This window comes from Anguilla rostrata, chromosome 6 (assembly GCF_018555375.3).
Source record: "Anguilla rostrata isolate EN2019 chromosome 6, ASM1855537v3, whole genome shotgun sequence".
NCBI lineage: Eukaryota > Metazoa > Chordata > Actinopteri > Anguilliformes > Anguillidae > Anguilla > Anguilla rostrata.
In genome coordinates, this window is record NC_057938.1 from 50309070 (window position 1) to 50330907 (window position 21838).

Genomic DNA, 21838 nt, shown 5'->3' on the forward strand with positions numbered 1-21838 from the left:
TCTGCCAGAAAAGGGGCAGAAGAACATAATTTTTTATAATTAATAATGGCTATATTAAAATCATGGATAGGCTTGGAGTCTTTCTTTGGTATAATTTTCACAGTCCTACTGCTAATAATCAAAAATCTCCAGGAACTGATTGTTTATTGATTTATTTATAACATCTATTAAATGACCATTTATATTTAATTATTTAAAAAATTGGACAATCAATTGATTGGTACTTTTGCAAATACTTTACAAAATCAGACTGACTTGAATATTCATTGGCTTCGCCTTTAATTCCTCTTTATACCAATTTCTGAATAATTCTTTGGAATTCTATATTTTATGATAAACCGAAATTCTATCACAGGCTACACACTGGCGATTAATTGTATTCTGTTTTACGGGTATTGGCTACAGGTGTAAGGGATTAGGGGACTTGTAGTTTATATTCTAATATTCGCAACAAGACAAAGTAGCTCGAAATCCGGACACTTTCTATATGTATGGACTACAAAACCAACAATCCCACATTACATTACGCCTGCGTACAGCGGGGAAGGGGAGCTGTCCGTATCAAATAGTGCTGGTGTGTTATCGTTGATCGGGGCTCTTGCGTTGTGAGTGTGTGCATTTTATGGACAAGATGGATGAAGAATTAAAATGCCCAGTTTGCGGTTCTTTATTCAAGGATCCCATCATTCTACCTTGTTCTCACAATGTTTGCTTGGCTTGCGCCCGAAACATCATTGTACAGACGCCAGAGGGTGAAACACCTCCGCATAGCCGTGCCTCCGGGAACTCGGATTACGATTATCTTGATATGGACAAAATGAGCATGTATAGCGAAACGGACAGCGGCTATGGATCATACACGCCGTGCCTGAAGTCTCCGAATGGGGTAAGGGTGTTTCCTCCGGCTATGATGCACCGTCATTGCTCCATCACCTGCCCCCTTTGTCATCGCAGCGTCTCTCTAGACGAACGAGGGCTAAGGGGCTTCCCACGTAACCGACTGCTGGAGGCAATCGTTTCACGCTATCAGCAGAGTCGTGCCGTGGCGGTGAAATGCCAGTTGTGTGACCGCAACCCGGTCGAAGCCACTGTGATGTGCGAGCAGTGCGACGTCTTCTACTGCACGCCCTGTCAGCAGCGATGCCACCCTTCCCGTGGACCGCTGGCCAAACATCGATTGGTACCTCCGACGCAAGTGGCAGGCGCTAGCCAGCAGCAGCCGGCAGCGACCGCTCGCAAACTGGCAACATGTGCGGAACACGACGTGGAGAACTACAGCATGTACTGCATCAACTGCAAAATCCCGGTCTGTTTCCAGTGCCTGGAGGAGGGCAAGCACGGAAAACACGATGTCAAACCTCTGGGCGCCATGTGGAAACAGCACAAGGTAAGGACGGTGGGAGGTGGATGCTGCACGTGTAGCTACAATTGCTGTTCCTTTGGAAGGGCAAGGTTGCTCCATATTTAGTACATCGTTGTGCTGCTGTCAGTCTTCGGCCAAACAGCAATCAAAACCTGTATGTTTCGGTCACAACGCACATTCATGTAGGACTAGGGGTACAGTAGTTACGTTGGATAACGTGTGTTGCCATCTCTACTCAAGATGGAACTCGGTCATGGCTTTGAGGTTTTAATCTACAACTAATGAACGGGTTAACGTTTTCGACTTAATCTGTCCAGTGGATTCAACCACAAACTACATGAAGATGAAGGCTGATTAGGATGTCCTGGCAGTGGCCGAGGGCCGCTGCTTCGATATCAATAAGCCATTCCAACAAACAAACAGTCATATTGTTCATTTTTAACACAGAACATGAATTCTTACAAACAAACTCCTTTCTTGCCCATTAATGTATTTAATAAATAGCTATAAAATAAAATGGGGGCTCTTTAACAGATACAAAAGCAAACATATACTCACTAGTTTAAAGAAAAAATCTAGTCGCTATGCATTAAAGGTGAAGTGCTGTTTCAGTATCAGATCTTCTATTTAGCTTACATACATTCACACTCCCATACATTTTCTGGAGGTACAGTGGAAACACTTACTATAAATGTAAGAGTTTACCTTCAGCATCCTGTCCCACAAATGGATCGTGAAATTCACACACGGGGAAGCACAGTAAATAAATAATGCCCAGCATGAATTAGACCAGTTGGGGCACACAGTATACTTTCACCTGTACAGTGTGTGATCAATGGAGCTCCACCTTGTCACCCAGTTTGTTCTGTGTTGAAAGGGAACGTGTATTGACCACAGGAGTGGGAGGGGAGAGGGGAGTAGAGCACGGTCTATTGCACAGAGAGAGAGAGGGAGGAAATGGGAGAGGTTTCGTGGATCAATGTGACTGGACAGGATGCGACAGTGCAGGGAGGAATAGATAAATAAATCCATAAACCCATTCTTTTGGCAAGTCAGTTCAGAATACTTCTGAAGCTAGGCCCAAGTGTTTCGAGTGGCCACTTTGTATCATAGTACTCATTATCTACAATATAACCCCTTCATGTTCAATACTATATATAGCCTACAATTGTTTTACACAGATATGCTGCCTTTACAATTGGTCCCTTTTTCCATTCCAGCCCACCCCCCCCCCACCGCCCCCCTTTACATAATGGCAAAAGAGGTCATTGCGCACCCCAGGTTGCCTTGACGCAAATGCATTGAAGAGTTATTTATAAATTTTTTTTTTTTTTACAGTCATTTGGTGCCCATGGCAACGATAAAAAAATAAATAAATAAACGCATTCAATTTCATGTCCCACCATTTCGTGGCACAGTGCCTCCAACTACGGTTAAAGTTTGCTGGACAGGGGTCCACCCAAGGTCAGCAATCAACAATGCACTTCAGGGAGCGTTGTTCTGCATGTGCCCTTAGATGGCCCGCTCGTTATTTTCGTCACTCATTCTATTGTGTAATTTGCATATGGGGTTAAGGAGCTGAAAGAGGGCTAAATTGAACCGACACGATGATCTGACTGCTAGTGCTTGTTGCCTCATTAGGGAAAAGTGTCCCCCTGTTGGAGTGTTTGATTGTCACAGATGGATGCTGGCTTAGAGGCAACAGTCATCTCCATTGTGGAGACGTGCCATGCAACTAGCGGAGCTCCCTGAGCTGGCAGGCCTTATGAGGAGAAATCGGTGGAAGGGACCCAAATTTAGACTGGCCCACTCGTCCGGGACTGACTCATTGCATTTGACCCACAGCTGCTGCGACCGAGAGTTGACTGCATGTTTTTTTTTTTCAGGGTGTTTGAGGGCTTGAGGGCTTGGGGCTGTTTTCAAATGCCACAGGCTTGTCAGACATGCTCTCTTCTATTACTGACAAAATCGCAGTTTGCTGGTATTCTAACTCTCTGTCACGTCATGTTTTTCTTTTTTTTTTTTGGGGTCCTCAAAATGTCAGAGTACATTTCACGGATTGAAGATCTCTGCAAAGAATCTCTTGTATTCTTGCAAGAATGTCCTGCAAGCTCAAATGTAGCTCCTGTGAGAACAATAGTAGAAATCAATAAATCATTTTTGTTTGTCACATATTATATTCTAGACATATAGGCCTAATCTTTCCTGGAGCCATATAACAAGTTAAAAGATAGTGTATATTTGCCATACAATATTCCAGTGGTTTTAATTTGATTCACTTTTTATTGACTTCTGTTTCAAGATGGGTTCCAAATCACCCTTGGTGATGTTGACGGGGAAGAAATTTCTAATTTGAGGGTCCTCTTACATTGTAGTGTTTGTGTGATGGTGTGGTCTTGATTTTAAAAAGCATGATTAAGGAATAGTGGATAAATTGAAGAATAGCTGTGTGGGACTGCCTAAGTTCTCTCATTTTAACAAACAGGACATGTTGACAGTTGAAGCTGTGGGGTATAGACTAAGAGGTCCAATTACAGCACAAGCCAGGAATGATCTCTTTACAGATGGTGCTATGACTGAGGAAAGGTTTCCCTGTTACTTTAAGGCTCGAGAAGCTACAAATGGCTCTCACTGTTACATAGCAGGGAAAATGTAGGCTAATGTATCTAAATGCCCACCATACTACAGTATGTATACGAGTATGCATGTTCCATAATGAGTTGACTGAGGCATGGGCACTTCTCGTTTGCCCAGGTTTTAATGGCTCAGTGGCTTAGCTTGCTGTTTCCAGGCAAGTGGTAACCGGGGCCGTAGACCTTAGATTCCAACATTTGGAGCCCCAGATGATCTCATTCTCGCATAAATGGAGACTTGAATTTGAAACATTGGCCACATTTTCCTCTCTATTTCCATGGATACTCAAAGTGGCTGCTAAATGAATAATCCACAGGACAATAGGCCAGAGTGGCAACATTAGCGATCGCAAAAGGTATTGCTTTGATTGCTACCTCTCTTATTAACGCTGCTCTGAGTGCAATATGAAAAATTAATGTGATATTAAGACTGTGCTTCTGGCAAATTGTGCAGTTGGTACAAATAGCGGTCTACCAGCTAGCAAGCATCGCCAAGGTGCATGTCTCACCATCTCCCACGAAACACCCCACTCTCTCATCATCTCCCACAATGCCTCAAATAACATGTCTTTTAAGGACTGAAAAACATACAAATGTACCCACGCTAAGCTCACCTATTGATTCGAGTCTTCTGAATGGCGTCATTCTTATTCAGTTTTATTTCAAGTCACTGGCCTGTGTTCAACATATTCATACATTTATTAATGGGCCGAATCCTATCAATATTTTATATGTTGTTAAGGGACTGCTTTTAAGTATACATGAAAAGTGGTTAATTATAATCACACGCACAGTTTTTACGCTGACAGCAATTGTAGTGTTTGCGCAGATTTCTTTAATTCGGTTGCTACGGCAGCCTTTGGTGTTCAGTGTTTGGCTCTGCTTGACTTATGATTCATACGCTGATTCACTTATGCATTGAGAGCGTGCATGCTAGCACAAACCAGAAATACACAGTGCCTGAGGCTGAATTTTGCCCACACCTAGAGAAGACCTCAATAAATTGGAGAGACAGAGACAGAGCAAGGGAGAGAGAGAGACAAAGAGAGTGAGATAGATAGAGAGAGCAAGAGAGAGAGAGAGAGAGAGAGAGAGAGAGAGGGAGAGAGAGAAAGAGAAAGAGAGAGAGAGAGATTGGTTCAGATTTGGTCCAGATGTGTAGCATTAATGGCCCAGCTGCAGAGTGTTTAGGGGTGGGATGTGAGATGAGGGATTCTCTGACCCACTCCTCCTGGCAGGTCCCCGAGGACTCACAAGAATCAAGGTCATTGCTGTGATCAGCACAGATTTGTATTGTTTCACACAGCCGGCCCGAATCCCTGGACACCGTCCTGAAATTTAATTTCGCTAGCCAGCCACCTTGGCTGCTTGCTTTTTACACACATTGCTCCTAGGTTTCCTGTGATTATTGTATGGCTGCTTATTGTAGATATCAATTACTCAATGGACAGGACGACTCCTTGATATTTAGTAAATATTGTGGAAAATTAAGTGGATTTTAAAAAAAACTTGTTTTTCCAGAATACTTCAATGATAGAAAATTGACATGCAGTGTACAAGCTGTCCAGAATACCTCCATGTGTACTATAACAGCTCTATCTGCTTCATATTGTTATCTGTTTCTTCTTGGTGGCAGTGATGTGGTCTCGTCACGCCAGATATTAGGGCTGTTTTCCATCTCTGTTGGTGCCTGGTGCGGGAGTTTATCACCATAAGCAGAAGGCCACTCCGCGTGGAATCTGGTGGAGTGTCCAACTGTAGTCCTTCAGGGGGGCCAGGCAGTCTGATTTTCATTCATGTTCATAATTACCCAGTAGAACTACATAATATCTCACCACAAGACAATTACAGTACCTTTTCATCAGACTCATTAAGTCTGATCAAAACGAGGCTCCTGACACCACGATCAAAGCCGGATGGAAATATGAAAAGGTTGATGTTTAATTAACATTTAATCAGATGTGATTAACGTTCGGCCTTAAATAAATCATCAAATGAAACAAATTAAACGCAACAAAAAAAATGTTTAAATAAATGAATTGCCCTCACATAATAGGACCCTCTGTCTGTTTGTTCCGATGATGTCGCCAAGTACCACCGACCACCAGAGTCAGTGGCCCAAGTGTTCCATTGTCTCGTCTGAGGTCTGGTTGTGCGAGAAGGGAAATCACTCATCCGCTTGTTAGAGATGGGGCCAGCTTGCCGGTCCAGATGGTGCATTAAGGGACCGGGGAAGGGCTGGCTCGATTTAGGATCCTCCTGATATTTCATGGCTCGGAGACGTCCAGAGATGGCGGAGCAGGTGTGAACAGAAACGGGAGGGATGGAACCGGGCCAGATCGATCGCAGCAGGGTGTATGTTTACGATCATTAAGCGTCTCCACACCAGTATCTGACTTTGAGCAGATTTATTTGAAGATATTATACATACACAAACTGCTACGTTGGTTTAGCGTAGGCCATGTGGTAAACCTATGTAAAAAAAGAGGAGTTTATGGAGTAGGTTCTTATTGGTTTCCTAGGGAAAGCCTTCAGTGTGTGGGCGGACTTTAATGTAAATGATTATTAATGGGTACTGAACCATTATCCACGATGATCTCATGTCCTGTATCTCTCTTTTTATAGCCTGCATCAGTGAAGTGAAAGAGAGAGAGAGAGAGAGAGAGACAGAAAGGGAAAGAGAGATGGGGGGAGGACAAAATGGCTGAAAAATAGAATTGACAGATACATATGTGCTGTGGGCGTTTAACTGCATGTAAAGGGATTCGTTATTATCTCTCAATATCTTACAGTGCCAGCTCTCCCAAGCCCTGAGTGGAGTATCAGACAGAGCCAAGGACGCCAAAGAATTTCTGGTTCAGTTAAAGAACATGCTTCAACAGATACAGGTAATACGCTGTTCTGATTGGCTGCTGACGGTTAATTGCATTAATTACTTGTGGTGTGGGGATGGCTGGTTTAAGCAGCCACACCTGCCCTGGGTCAAGCTAATTAGACCTGGCCAATTGGATAATTGGCCAGGCTAATTGGACCCAGGAACAGGAGTGGCTGCACCTGTGCGTAGTGAGGTAATCACTGCGCACAGGTTAAATCTGCCATCCCCACCCACACCAGGAGCTCTCTGTCATGACAGGGTTTTTACATCTGCTCATTTGGCGTTACCATCTTGCCAAACCCTCGTGGAATAAATGTGGACTGTTTTAACATCATCTCCCTGTGTCTCTGTGCTGGAGGAGCCCCACGTTGGGCGCCACTGTGGCAAACACGCCTGCCACAGGCCACCGAAGTGGCTTTCTTTGGGGCCCTCCAGCACAGAGACACAGGGAGAAGATGTTCAGACAGTCCACATTTATTCCACGAGGGTTTGGCAAGATGGTAACAGCCAAATGAGCAGATGTAAAAACCCTGTCATGACAGAGAGCTACTGATGTGGGTGGGGATGGCAGATTTAACCTGTGCGCAGTGATTACCTCACTACGCACAGGTGCAGCCACTCCTGTTCCTGGGTCCAATTAGCCTGGCCAATTATCTAATTCTTAACCCATTATCCAATTGGCCAGGTCTAATTAGCTTGACCCAGGGCAGGTGTGGCTGCTTAAACCAGCCATCCCCACACCACATTACTCTTTGTGAGTATTAATCCCAGTGGCAGTTATAACAAAGCATGAAGAACACATTTCCTGCGCAGGAGTGTGACCAATGAGGTGGAGCTGATAAGTAAGGGTCAGTTTAATTTATAACCGAAGTGTGTTGGCAACATATGACACGATAGGCGTATTTTATTATCTAAGATTCTGTATTAAAACCTGTGCTAATTAAAATGAAGCAATTTGAATGTGAACATCATAGTTTTTAGCTTTAATAAAATAATCCACATCCATGGTTTTAGGTTTTTATTATCATTCATATGGTCATTTAGTTTTGCTTGGTCAAAATCAATTTGCTTTCAATTTGTTAAAATGAATTTTACCAATTTTTTAATGTTATACTTCATCGTTCCTGTAGCAGAAATGTACCCTTGGTACAGCACATTTGGCTCCCTGCCTGTTTCAAAGTCAAACTTGAAAGCGAGTGAACAGGATGAAAGAAGAACATTCCTCTTTATGATAATCATCTGAACGGAGCAACGGAGAAGCAGACTTTATAGTATGTCACTTACCCACAATCATTTAATTTGTGGTAAACTCCTGGGATTATGTGTGTGAGAAGGGCAAGGCGGCTTTCATTTTTGGATAGCAGTAGCCTGCATCTAAAGCACGTCTTATTGCCCAGTAGGAAGAAATGAATCTGTTTGTGTCCACACTTACAGCTGAAGCAGGGATGAGGGAGTGTGCCTGTCTGCTATAACAGTCTGCTGGGACACTCAGACAATTTAGGCTTTTATAATGCCTACTGCGCTGCCACATCCCATCAGCCCTTGCAATGCACTCACAAAAGGCTTTTATTTTGGTTTGATGGGATCTGTTTAGTGCAAAACGTTGCCCCATGCTCTGAAATGTCTCAATGCTGCCTGCATCCTCGGCTTTGAAGAGTCTCTTCTGCCAGACTAGACTTTGGAGCTTCGTAGCTTATCTTCCCCCGCGTCAATTATCGATTTACTGCGGCGGCGAAGATTTACTGGCTGTCACCCCCCCGGTGTTAGCGGCCGGCGAGCGCTGCCCCCTCGCCCGTTGCCTCCGTCCCATGTCGTCAGATGGCTGACCCGTCTCTGTGCCCCCCGCAGGAGAACGGAGTGGAGTTCGAGGCTTGCCTGGTGGCTCAGTGTGACGCGCTAATCGACGCGCTCACGCGACAGAAAGCCAAGCTCCTCACCAAGGTCACCAAGGAGCGCGAGTACAAGCTGAAGGTAAGTCTTTGTGCACGGACGGGTCAGATGCTCCAGCGACAGAATATTTATTTGTACCCATCCACCAGGCCTTTCGGTATCTGTTATAGATTAAAATACATTGATAATAAAAAAAAGAAAAAAAAGCTGATGATGGTTTCAAGACTGTATCCAAGACATCAAGTAAGGGGTGCTATTTGTAATGATGGCTGTATACAGATCTTTCTTTAAGTAGGAGAATGAAAAAAACAAACAAAATAAAGAAAACACATAGGGCTTATGGTTAGACAAAATCCTTCTCCCTTTGTTATTTCCTTTGGTGCTTTCCCCATTTTGGATTTTAATTTCCGTGGCCAGCCCTGGGCCCCTATCTGTCTCTCTCTCTCCCTCTCTCTCTCTCTCTCTCTCTCCCTCTCTCTCTCTCTCTCTCTCTCTCTCTCTCTCTCTCTCTCTCTGGAACCCTGGCGGAGGCGAGGCGCAGAGTGTGGGCAGGATTAGGCTTTCGGTGGGTCACATGGACCCGTGCCCGGCTCAACGTGCCGGCTGGCTGGATTGGGGCCCTGGAGAACAGCTGCTGCCATTAACAGGGGGCTGCAGAGAAAAGCTGTAAAAAAAAAACGGGCTTCCGCAACATGATAATAACCAATACGGCAAAGCTGTTTCCCAAACAGGAGATTACCCCGGGAACACTGTGAACGTGCACCCTTTGTGAAGTCAAAGGCATCAAAAAGAGGAAAAGGATGGTAGTGCAAACAAATACCATACACATGAATAGCTACTTTCACTTATGTTCAGAATAAACCCAAAAATATGTAGCCTGTAGCCTGGCTGCCATTGTCAGGTTGACTTACAGTAGGTTTATAGATGGTGGGGCTTTGCTCCACTCGACTCATCCAGCAGTGTGCAAATCTCTGAAACAGTGACCAAAATAGCGAATAGCTACAGTTTATCAAACAAAATGGCCAAAGGAGGACGTTTGTTTCTTCTCGTTTAATGGCGTGTAGTGTCGCGATTGTGTCAACCTGACAGCTGAATGTCATTTTTCTACCCTAATTCATTTTTTTCCGAGTCAGTAGACTGTCAGGAGTGTTTATCTCTGGCCTCTGTTCGCCACACTTCACATTCGTGGGGGGGGGGAAATGAAATGAAATTTTGCTTGGCTTTATGAGTGCCCATCGCCAGCGCCGTAGAGACAAACACATTTGTGGCGTGTGGCACGAGCAGAGGTTTATTTCATCTGCAACCCATAAAGGCACCAGTAATTACAACCATCATGGCACTCTGTTCATTACTGCCCATGCAGAAATTGTATATACTGCAATATATGTTAAATATGTGGACTTTTTGTAAAATATAGTGATGAGCCTGCATTTAAAAAAAAAGGGCACAGTCAAAAATATGGGTGCTTATAAAAATATAGTGCAATATTTGAATGCAGAAATTATTATTACCCCCCCCCCCATGTTTTGGGAATCTTTGGAATATCTATAAAATATATTGTATTTGAATATTTTGACACTATATTCCATTTTCTTAAGAACAAACTTTTGTTTCAGGAGAATGTGCATCATCAGGTTTTGTGTCATTTCTTTAATTCCTTGAATGCAATTACTTAGATTTGTTGAAAACCTTAATTTTTTACCTTGTTCAGTCAAGCTTTTTCAAATGTGATGTTTGTGCGCAGTAGTGCTTTTAGGTGTGATGTTGACATTTCAGCATCACACGTCATCACAGAGACGTCAAGGTTCAGAAATTCCCATAATTAAGCTAATTGGCTAAACAAATGACTTTTGCTGGGGGTGAGGGCGGGAGGAAGGCTTGGAAGTGAAGATGTTGGTGTTGACAGGGTGTGGAGGGGATTTTGATTGATACGTGTGACATTTTGTAAACGGGGCATGTGAGCGTGAGATTACGCTTAATGTCTGAGACTAACACATGATGTGTGAGACTTGAGGTCTCTGTTATTACACTGTGAAATGAAGAATTAAAAGATTAAGAGTAGCCATGTTCTACTTCTTCTTCTGCAACAGTGTGGACAATCGTATTTGTGTTATTCTGAGAGGCCAGTGCCCTAGGTTCTTTTCACTTTGAGAGCAAAAGCTTTGTCTTGAATTTTGAGAAGTGCAAAATTTGGCAAATGGCACTCATCTGTAACGGCATGAGTGCCATTTGCCAAATTTTGCACTAGCTATCTTGAAAACACCTGACTGAAGGCTGGTAGCTCCTTGTGTTTAAATGTCCTTTAGCGGTGTACAACCAGCAGATATCTGGCAGACCTGGGTCAAATACATATTTGTTTTTATTTCAAATACTTTTCTACGCTTTACTGATCTTGTCTGGTGTATTGGAACCAATGAAATACTCTCAAAAAGTGCAAACCCTGCCTTCTGGTCATATTGGCAGGCTCAATTACACAAGGCAAGATCAATAGAGCACAGAAAAGTATTTGAATCCAAAACAAATACATATTTGACCCAGGTCTGCTGTCTGCCTCAGTGTCCTCTCCTGATGTGGCCTCATTTTAACCTAGATTTTATATGTTTAAATTTGGGGGTTTGGGGGCATGGATGATGACGGGGGCACGTTGCCCGTGCTGGTTCACAGGTGGTACGCGACCAGATCACTCACTGCACCATGAAGCTGCGTCAGACCACAGGGATGATGGAGTTCTGCCTGGAGGTGATCAAAGAGAATGACCCCAGTGGGTTCCTGCAGGTATGGAGACATCAGACCAATCCGATCCCATTTTCTCTGTGGCTCACACGGCCAGTAACCACCGCCAATGTCAATGCTTGCAACCGTCGATAGAACCAAAGCAGTATTGATCAAATATTTGCAGCGACTTCATTGTTAGTCGCCCTCGTGTTTTCTGACCGCGAATGACTGATTGTGAAGCAGTGTTTGCGCTGACATGTCATGAATAATGAAGGTCATTGGGTACACCATCGCTACTAATTTTACATGCCGTGTTCTGTCATTCTACCGTGAATTAAATTCATTCACTGCTTTCATCATGTAGTTGCTTCCTCACGGCATGGTGAACATTTATCGATATGATGTAAGTTTTTTGGCCCACAACAAAATTGTCCTCATGAGCCTCCCATTAAAAAACTTAAAAACGTCACTTTTCTCCTAAATAAAAGTAGAAAAGCTAGTAATCGGTTATCCCGTGAGAATGAAGGGAATGGGAGAGTGAAAGCAAGCTCAAATCATGTGAAATAAATTTGGAGGCACCCGGGGGGTTACGGTGGTCCCTCTTCTCCAGATCTCAGACGCCCTGATCAAGCGGGTGCAGTCATCCCAGGACCAGTGGGTGAAGGGGGCGCTGGAGGCCAAGGTTGGCCCCGAATTTGACCTGACTCTCAGCACCGACCCTCTGCTGCAGGCCATTCACCAGCTGGACTTCATTCAGGCTAAAGGTGAGAGTCTCCCCACGGTATGTCCTTTTGATTCGGTCAGGACTCACTGAACCTGTCACAGAGGTCAGGAGTCATCATGGGTTCATTTTAGCATGTTTATCTGGAGTGTAAACCTCTGGACCATAGAGTTTAAACCCCCCGACCACGGAACTACATTAGAACTGGACCAGCTATCAGAATCTGTGAAATAAAGGCGTTAGCCGTAGTTTTGCGGTCTAAGGGGATTAAACCTGAGATTTAAACTCCGGCTAAGCATGCTGAAATTGACCCAAGAGTTATGATGAACTTCTATTGTGATCGCTTTCGTGAACTAAACCGGGGATGGGCTATTCTAGTCTGTGAGAGCATCAGTGTCTGCTGGCCTTTATTGTGCCTCAGCTGTCAATCAGGTTTATTCTGATTGGAATCCAGTTTACCTGGAGGCCCATGTGGTCATCAGTAACCAATGTAAAGATCCAAAATTGCTGGAGTTGCCCATCGCCAAATTAAGTCACAGTGCATGACAATGAAATAAGCTACATGTAAACCTTGTCGTTTTCTTGGTCAATGTTTATTAATGTTATTGTAAGCTCGATTATTTGCTGATCGTGTTGAGCTCACTCTTGTCTCTGTTTGCATGACATGTTGTCGCTTTCTGCTAACAATATTATATATTCAGTTGTGTCTTTGATTTCTAGCTATAGATTGCTTACAATGGACATACAATACATTGTAGACATTTAACAAATGAAGTGCTTTAATTCGACATTGAACATGCAAGCCTGTGTTATCGAGGGCGAAGTCCACGCTGCTTTAATTACATTGCTGTTCCCTAGTTCCAGTGGTGCACCCGTCTCTTGTGATGCATGTGTCAGCTGGACTGGAGTCTGTGCTAAATGCTTTGGCAAAAGGGTAGAATTGCTTTGTGAAATTGGCCAGGAATGTCTCATTGGTTCACGATAAATACTTAATTGATGTGAGCAAGTCCAATTGCACTGAGCACCTGACCAGAACAAACTCCTCGCCTGGAACAATTTTGGCATGTTTGTGAGCCAATACACAGTGGTGTTCAAGCGAATCCAAGGCAGCTAATCTCTCCACGTCTTTACAAAAAACGTAACATTACCTGTCTGTACGTACAAACTATATGTGTGTGCTTTAACTGGCTACATATATTAGTGTTGTGAACCATTTCTTTTTGTGTGTAGATGTTGCTCTAAATCTATTGTGATGCATGATATGCATTTCAAGAGAGCACGTCAATTCACAGCTAGACATTGCATACATAAACAACTAGACATATTGGGTGATTCATTTTTCCCCATATTTTTAAATTATTCCAGGAGAAAAATGTATCATAAAAATAGTCGTCAGCTAGTGGCTATGATAGGACAGAGCTAAAGAGCCTTATGTTCAACACACGAACGCATTTCAGCAGTCTGTTGCCATGGAGAGTTGAATCTGGGGAATCTAAAGCCCAAAGATAATATGTCAAAACATGCATTAACATAGAAACCATATGACATTCCGATAGGGTAATTAACATTTTGAAAAGCTGTTCACAGAGTGGCACAGGATGCGATTTGATGCAATATCATGTTTCAGATTTTCAGGAGACTCCATTATTGAAACAAAAGCATGCAGGTGGACTGAAAGTGACGGAAAGCGCAGGAGGTACTTCACAGCTGCCATAATTACACGTTCCCTTCAGTTTGCACACGAGAGTCACCGGCTCACGCACCGCCACGTTCAAGGGGATAAACGGTGTTTTGAAAAGTGCTCTCTTCCCTTGCATGTCTCTGCACTCATCACATTCAATTTCTCACGTCCCTGGGATTTGGAAAACCGTTCTGACTTTTGTTGGGCGGGGGGGGAACGTGGTGCTTGGCATGTTGTCTTTCAGCGGAGGCCTCGACTGTCCCGCCCGCACCCCTGCTGCAGCTGGAGAAATGCTGCACTCGAAACAACAGCGCCACCCTGGCTTGGAGGGTCACTGCAGGTCCCAGTGTCCCCATCGAGGCTTATGTGCTGGAGCTGGACGACGGCAATGGCGGCCAATACAGGGTGAGCACCTCCTCATCTTTGATGTAAACACAACAGTTTATCAGTATGTGGAGCTGAAAAAATACCAAAGATTCTGTAGACTAACCAGATGGTCAGCTTTGCATTCCTACCATGGAAAGTTCTGGCTCCATGAAGCTATATTTTTCCCATTTTATTAATCTTCTCAATGTTCAAGATGGGTTATGACAAGGACAGTACTGCTGCCAATGGGTGTTTTGTAATGTTTCAAAGTAATTTGTTTCCAGTTGGAGGGAGGAAGTGGAAAAGACATAAGCTATCCAGGATCTGACCATATGGCTATCAAAGCAAATCTTTGGCAATATGCTGCCATGCGATTTTTAGACAGCAGAACCAGCCCTCTCCTTTCTGGCCTGGCTTCTCTGTTTATGCAACATTTATTAAACTGCAAGGTGGCCATGCATGTGTGTCTCCCAGGAAGTGTACGTCGGAAAGGAGACCGTGTGCACAGTGGACGGGCTCCACTTCAACAGCTCCTACAATGCGCGAGTCAAGGCCTACAACTCCACAGGAGTGGGGCCCTACAGCAAGACCGTCATCCTGAAGACGTCCGACGGTGAGTCACTTCCCCCCCCCCTCCCACGAGGTCCGATTTGCCAAACGGGAGAGAGGCCTCATTCTTTGGGGGTGGAGTGGGTTCAAAGAAAACCTGAGAATAAGCGGAAGTCTTAATTAATGCTCAGGGATACTCTACACTCTTGAGTAATTCCATTGGGAGGTCTCTGTTGCTTCTCCTACGCCGTATCACACTGCTATTCTGGTCCTCTTTGGTACATGTCCAATGAAATGCTATTTCATTCACTCCTCTTGATGAAATGCGATTGATGCGATCCGTCATTGTAGTCTGCGTGGTGCCTACCCTGGGACCCGATAGTCTCCAGGAACCTACGATTTCAGTCCGATTTTAGTTTTTGCCTCACATCCAAACAATGTGAGTTGAGCCAGAGCGTTCCCTTAAGCCAGAACGAGCCGGGGGCAGTACACATTGGGCCAGAGCTGATGTCCCGATACGGTCTGGCAGCCGAGATCATCTTACAGTTAAGCAGCCCCTCGCAGAAATCATGCGCCGGGAAGTAATTGATACTGGCTGCCGGGGCCAGGAGAGAGAGGAGCGGAACATGCTGTCGACGCTATTGATTAATACGCAAGACGCGGTGCGGTGGGAGGCCTTCGACTGGTGACAGCTGATATGGCGCTGGAATGAAAGTCGGCCCCGGAAAGCGCAGAATAGCAAAGGATGAATAGGCGGCTCCAGAGCCGAGCCTGCCAACTGTAATGACAATGTATTCATATTTATTAGCCAAAAGCCCTGTAGTGTTCCAGATAACTGTTTATTCCAGCATCTCTGAGGACTCTGTTAATTAGAGCAATGCAGTGGAATGACTTGATACAGCAGTGCCTTATGGGTAAATGAAAATTAATCCGGTGCTTGACTTTTAAATCAGCACATCGGGCTTAATGTTTCATTGTGAGGCGTGTTAATATTTCACGCGTCATCTCCGGTTTGGTTCTTCAGTGCTTCATACGCGGTTTTCAGCGGATCAGCCTTTCAGATCATCAGAATGCATGTACTGGTGTTCGACTGCAGCCGTTGACAGAGATCTGATATTGCTGTTGTCTGCATCCGTCTTGCGGGTTCACTCCCATGCCCGATGCACTTCTGCGGGCTGCTAATCGTTCCCTTCTTATTCGCCTCTCCAGTGGCGTGGTTCACCTTTGATGCCACCTCCGCTCACCGGGACATAGTGCTGACCAACGAGAACCAGACGGTGAGCTGCAACAGCTACGACGACCGCGTGGTGCTGGGAACGGCCGCCTTCTCCAAGGGCGTGCACTACTGGGAGTTGTGCGTGGATCGCTACGACAACCACCCCGACCCTGCCTTCGGCGTGGCCAGGATCAACACCATGAAGGACATGATGCTGGGGAAAGACGACAAGGCCTGGGCCATGTACGTGGACAACAACCGCAGCTGGTTCATGCACAACAACTCCCACACCAACAGGTATGATTCCCCCTGCTGGAGGACTGCAGCTTATGCTTATTCCCTGCTAAGACTTTGAGGCAGCCATGTTGAGGGGGGTGGGGTTCTGGGTGCCAAGCCACCTGCCTAATGTGACAATTTGACTTGTTTAAAAAAAAATAACGTTTGTATTAACATTGCTGCTGTCATTCATTTTCATTCATTCATTTTGGTAAAGTATATTCTGTACAATGTCTGGGTGTTGTAGAATGGTTATCCTAGGTTGGTGTGTCCTTTTCCTGCCCCTCAAAAGGTCTCTGCATGGGCCTGCTTTGAGGAACTTTTTTTTTAACCGTTCTTTTTTAACTGTTCATTTTATTTGTTTAATCCCTCCGCTGTCCCTTAAATTTACATTGTTGCAAACTTTACTTTTAAATGTGGGAAGCATGGTTTATTTCACTATTGTCCTTACGTTTAAATTTTTATTTGATTCTCGCAGCCAATTTTTATTGCTTTTCATCCTCATTATTTTTCTTCCAGTCAGCTGTCACAATGGAGTGTAAGATCTGAAAATCACCCATACATTTCACTCATTTAAGTACCAGGTAGATATATATGGCAGGTAATAATCCAAGGAAAATATTCCCCTTTTGCTTGTTTTGTGTTATTTTGTCTAGTTTCTGCAATTCCCATAGAGCCCTGTAGTTCTGCAACCCTTCTAGGATAAGAACATAGTTCCAGTTATTCCTTATAAAGGAAGTACAGATAGGGTAGAGTGTAGTGTGTAAATATAGTGGAGTTTCCATAGTGCAATTGTAACTTGAGCTAAGAGGGAAGCGTCTGCATATTTTCCATACATATCCACATATCAATGCTATTCGCAGTATATCTTTGTAGTTGAGTCATGATAAATTATATCCCATTTACACACATTTAGTTAGAAAATCAGGCAGCTTTTCTTTTCTTAATTGACCAAAAAGGAAAGCCATTTTTTTCTGCGGCTGACATTTTTTACCTTCTCAAGCCATTAAAATATAATATATAATAAAATTATATGGGAACTCTACTAATGACTACTTCTGACCAAAGGCCAGGGTGTGCTTGGGAACAGACTGCAGTGTCGAGAACTCGAAAACCACAGGCTTTGTCCATAGCTTTGAATGACACAATTAAGCAGGCGTTACTTTTTTCCGTTGACATTTTACACAAGTTCCTTTTCCCAATGAACTCATAATTGTGTGTAAAAAATGAAAATGTATCCCGAGCTTAATTCTGTTGCGAAGAGCAGACGATTGAACAGGTCCTGGTCTGTGCACCACTACAATGCCAGTTGGTTCACTCTTTCAGGGCGGAAGGGGGCATCACTAAGGGGTCAACTGTGGGCATCCTGCTGGACCTGAACAAGCACACGCTCACCTTCTTTATCAACAAGGAGCAGCACGGGCCTGTGGCCTTCGAAAACCTGGAGGGGGTCTTTATGCCCGCTGTCAGCCTCAACAGGAATGTCCAGGTGAGTCCACGCAGGAGACAGTGTAGTATAATGGGTAAGGAACTGGCCTTGTACCCTAAAGTTCACAGATTTGATTCCCAGGTAAGGAACCCTTGAGCAAGGTACTTCCACAGCTTCAGTATATATCCAGCTGTAATGCAAATGCTATGTAAAATGTTGTGTAAGTCGCTCTGGATAAGAGCATCTGCTAAACACCTGTAATGTAATGAGAAAAGCAGCCCAGCTTAAATGGCAACCCGGAGAGAGCCGTTGCAGTGGGTCTGATCAAGAAAATAGATCATGGAATTTTTGTGACACGTCAGTCGGATTCCGTGTTTCTCTTACAGGTCACGCTGTTGACGGGCCTGGAGGTGCCAAAGAATATTCAGCAGCCGTGACTGCTCAATGAGCCGTTGGGTAATACACAATATCACACTGGCGCTACGCGAGCTCCAATCAGATCAGTACCATGTTCAATGTCAGCTAACAGCACCATTGTGGGAGGTTTAAGACTCATGCATAGCTATATTATATGTTCACTGGTGTTATTTTTTTAGACTTCAATGGTAAAACAGCCAATTACATCTCAGTCAAACAAACGATCAGTAATTCAATGATATGTCATCACAAATCACAACATTGTGCTTTCATATTTTTAAAACTGCTCTCTTGCTCCCGACTCCCCTGATCCCAAGTGATCAGCCTGCTCTCTGATTGGCAGTCGTCACACCAATAGGAGTGTTCATTGGCTGATCACTGCTCTGGGATTAGTGGGGAATGAGGAAGCAGTCTGGGACTCTGAGTCTACATCTGAAAATAGCAACTACAGACTAGAAGTGCCCTAAAATTCTTATGATCTACTTATCTCAGGTTCATAAAATATAAAATAAGTGTGTTGTCTTCATTGTGTATATGTTATGAAAACTGTACAGGAAGCAAAGGTGGCAAACAGACACCTCAGAACACAAGGCTTTCACAGATGCTAACCATTACAATAGCAGGACTTGCTAGAACACATGTAAATATTCAGTAATCAAATGGAGAAATACAGCGACACTGCTTCCGAGAGAGCAGACAGGAGAGTGAAGAGAGAGAAGTAACTTTGCTCTGAGTGTCATGTCTGCTTGGGGTTCACGGTGTATGTCTGTGACATCATCTCTAAGCAGTGAATGGAATGTCCCAGAGAGCTCAGGATGGACACTCTGCTCGGAAGTAAATAAAAATAAATAAATAATAAAAAACCCACAAGGGATAGTAGACCCCTGCAGATGTAGACATGTTTGTATTGTAGTTTATATGTGACCCTTAATTAATGGGCACGTGGACAACAAGAATGTCCTGCCCTCACAATGACACCAGATGCGAGTGACCGAGATGATAAAATTCTGAGAATTTCCTGCTTTGTGAATCAAAATCAATACAAAATATATTTTTTCCTCATGCACTTGTCCCACGTGTTAGGCTTGTTTTTCACATAGAGTCAAGCAAAGATGCTTCGCCCTCTTGATGGTCAATGATTTTTTAAATGAAAAGCTATTGTAAAACCCGTTAAAGCTTCAGAACATTGATTGACGAAAGTCTGTGAGGTCATGTTTGCATGTAGTTGTAAATATCGACACGAGACTGAGTGAAGACTCGTGTGTCCCAAGCATGAATTTTAAGTGGACTAATTAAATCAGTGACCTCATTCTGTAAATAATACACAAACGCTCCCATTTAGACATTTACGGTGTTATTTATCTTACACGCCTATGGTGGACCTTTAGCTGTAGTTCAAACCTCGACCTTGGCATTAAAAAAAAAAAAAAAAACTTGATGTGAGCAAGTCTGTAGTGTTCTCAGGCAATTGTTAATTAAATACCTCCAAACAGCAGAGACCAGAACTATCAAAATGACAGAGTTTACATTTGAAATTTTAAAGCTGTGGCAGACACATATACACACAAACTGAACCATAAGACATCCTGTTCCTTCAGCTTAAGATAGTCAATGACGTTTACAAGATATTCCAATCACACAAGAACTGAGAATCAAACTAGCACAATATTGGGTAGAACGCTATTCCGCCCATGCCAAACAGGAGTGTGAATATACATCAATCATGGATGGGCAAGTTTGTTGTCCTGGACCAACCTGACTGGCTCAAGCCATATAGACGTTCTGCTGACCAGTAATGATAAAAGTACATGAAAGGAATTATCCTCTAGATGTTCCAATTTGCGCTAAACCACATGCACAGGTTGCATACTCATTTATATATTATGTACAGATTCTCTGCAAAGCTGTGTGGTCAGTGATCACATATGTATACTGTGCCTCTTCTCATGGATGTCTGCCATTTTGACTATTCAGGTTTCACTGATTGAGTGGATTGATTACTCATTGGCAGTATGAGGGAGACTTAATGCAGTACTAGACCTGGTCTTTACAGAGGTACTGCCCCACTGTGATTCACCGATAATATTTTACGTATTTGCTCAAGCATGAAAACTACAGTGCGAGACTTTGAAACAAGGGTAAGTGGGAACTGTGATGTTTCCACATTTGAAAGATTGGATTTCGATCTCTTTATCTTTTAAGCCCTTTAAACTAGTGTTTCAGAAATGTTTCCATTTTTATTTTTTTTATTCACCAAGCTTCTCCCAAAATTATTTTTCACTCTACTTTTAAAAATGAAAAAAAAGTAAACCACTTTGCGATGAGAGGGAGTGTACATTTGTTAAGGTTGTGCATGCTGTGCATTAGAAATCTGTCCTTAATCCACATTGGGAATTTTATTGTTTGGATTAAGCATACCAAAGTTACTTCTTACATTGGAATAATGGTCTTGTTCCATATCTGGAGGACAAGTAAAGTTCTCCCTATGGTAAAATGTGAAAAGTTTTTTTACCTGTATGTAGCTACTGTTAGACCCTTGCTTTTGCCTCCGAAAACATGTAATTTATAAATCTTTTACAAGGGTCCATCCTACTCTTTTCAAATAAATGATTTATTCAGGAACTTTACGTCAAACAATTCAGATTGTGTTAGTTTCCTCTGTGCAGGGCCAGTGGATCGTATGTTGAAAAGGTAAAGATGTAAAATAAAGTAGAATAGATAAACTTTTTCTGATGGACCTGTCGTGTAGAACAAATGTGAATGTGACCATTCTCGTAATTAAAGATGGCGACAGGGAAAGTTCATTTGACAAGGTTTCAAAACGTTATAATTGACCACTGGGAAAGGCCAGAGATGGAGGAAAGTAACAAAGCAGCCAGCAGTATTTATAATGCAATGGAGTATTACCAGGTGAGCACTGGGTCATAGTGACCACTCACCTTCATGCAGAGGAAGAAAAGTTTATCAGTCTAGTGAAGCAAGGCCCATTAACAGGCTCACTCAAAACCCAAAACTCACAGCGACCTTAGTAGTGATGCACATAGAAGCTTTCCTTCTCCTCTAAATGTCTTGTAGTGGTGTGTTCGGCATGCATTTTTATTTTGACACGGTAGCTTGCTTTTGAATGTGAACATCCGACGAAAAACGGTGCTAGAAAACAGCCAGTGTTGTGCGATTAAAATCTTAATTAGAACCAAGAGGACCCACCGCCATACCAGACTTTATACATGTTTATTTATTTCGTGTTATTTATTTTTATATGTGTATTGAGTCTTTTTGAAATTTACACTTTGCAGCAGTGACACAATCGAAAGTTGTGGAATCTGCGAGAGAGTTTTCAATGCGAGAATCTACAGACAAGCACACTGATAAGGCCCTGGGGCTGAAAGTGGCCTCTTTCTGCACCAGTCTACCAGAGAACTAGGCCTAGTACATACCACCAGGCCCCAAGGAATGCCAGACAGTCCCACAGGACACCACAGCACTGGTGTCCTGTCTGTGTGTTCACAAAAGCTGTACTTTTTCTAGAATTCTGTGTATTTACTTCATTTTAATTTCTCCTAAAAATGTAAACGTTTTGTATTCTCCAGTGGTTTGTATATGAAATGCATTGTAATGGCATTGTTTTCATACTCTGTAGTGTAAAAGAAAGGCAATGTCTTTTTTCGTTTTCAAAATGAATAAATTGTGATGGCATATATACAGGC

The 21838-nt window shown here is 43.4% G+C and overlaps 1 protein-coding gene across 5 annotated transcripts; it reads left to right on the plus strand.

Annotated features, from left to right (window-relative positions):
* Positions 1–522: 522 nt before the first annotated feature.
* LOC135257538 (E3 ubiquitin-protein ligase TRIM9) lies at positions 523–21831 on the plus strand. 5 transcript variants are annotated; one of them, XM_064340364.1, is made up of 11 exons: positions 523–1387; positions 6789–6884; positions 8720–8842; positions 11426–11536; positions 12087–12240; positions 13825–13893; positions 14123–14283; positions 14719–14857; positions 16003–16306; positions 17612–17774; positions 18101–21831. In XM_064340364.1, the coding sequence occupies exons 1-11, from the start codon at positions 623–625 to the stop codon at positions 18149–18151; spliced, it is 2136 nt and encodes a 711-aa protein (XP_064196434.1). In that variant the 5' UTR covers positions 523–622; the 3' UTR covers positions 18152–21831. The 5 variants fall into 5 exon arrangements, with proteins under 5 accessions (XP_064196434.1, XP_064196437.1, XP_064196433.1 ...); XM_064340367.1 differs by lacking the exon at positions 18101–21831 and adding an exon at positions 16805–16886 and having other exon boundaries at positions 17612–17698; XM_064340363.1 differs by lacking the exon at positions 18101–21831 and having other exon boundaries at positions 17612–18094.
* The last annotated feature ends 7 nt before the right edge of the window (positions 21832–21838 follow it).

Bases quoted from the DNA above. Each gene is read 5' to 3' on its own strand.
- LOC135257538 (XM_064340363.1), top strand. From the start codon at position 623: ATGGACAAGATGGATGAAGAATTAAAATGCCCAGTTTGCGGTTCTTTA. The intron at 11,537-12,086 runs GTATGGAGACAT...CCTCTTCTCCAG, and splicing joins ACCCCAGTGGGTTCCTGCAG to ATCTCAGACGCCCTGATCAA. The intron at 14,858-16,002 runs GTGAGTCACTTC...TCGCCTCTCCAG, and splicing joins CATCCTGAAGACGTCCGACG to TGGCGTGGTTCACCTTTGAT.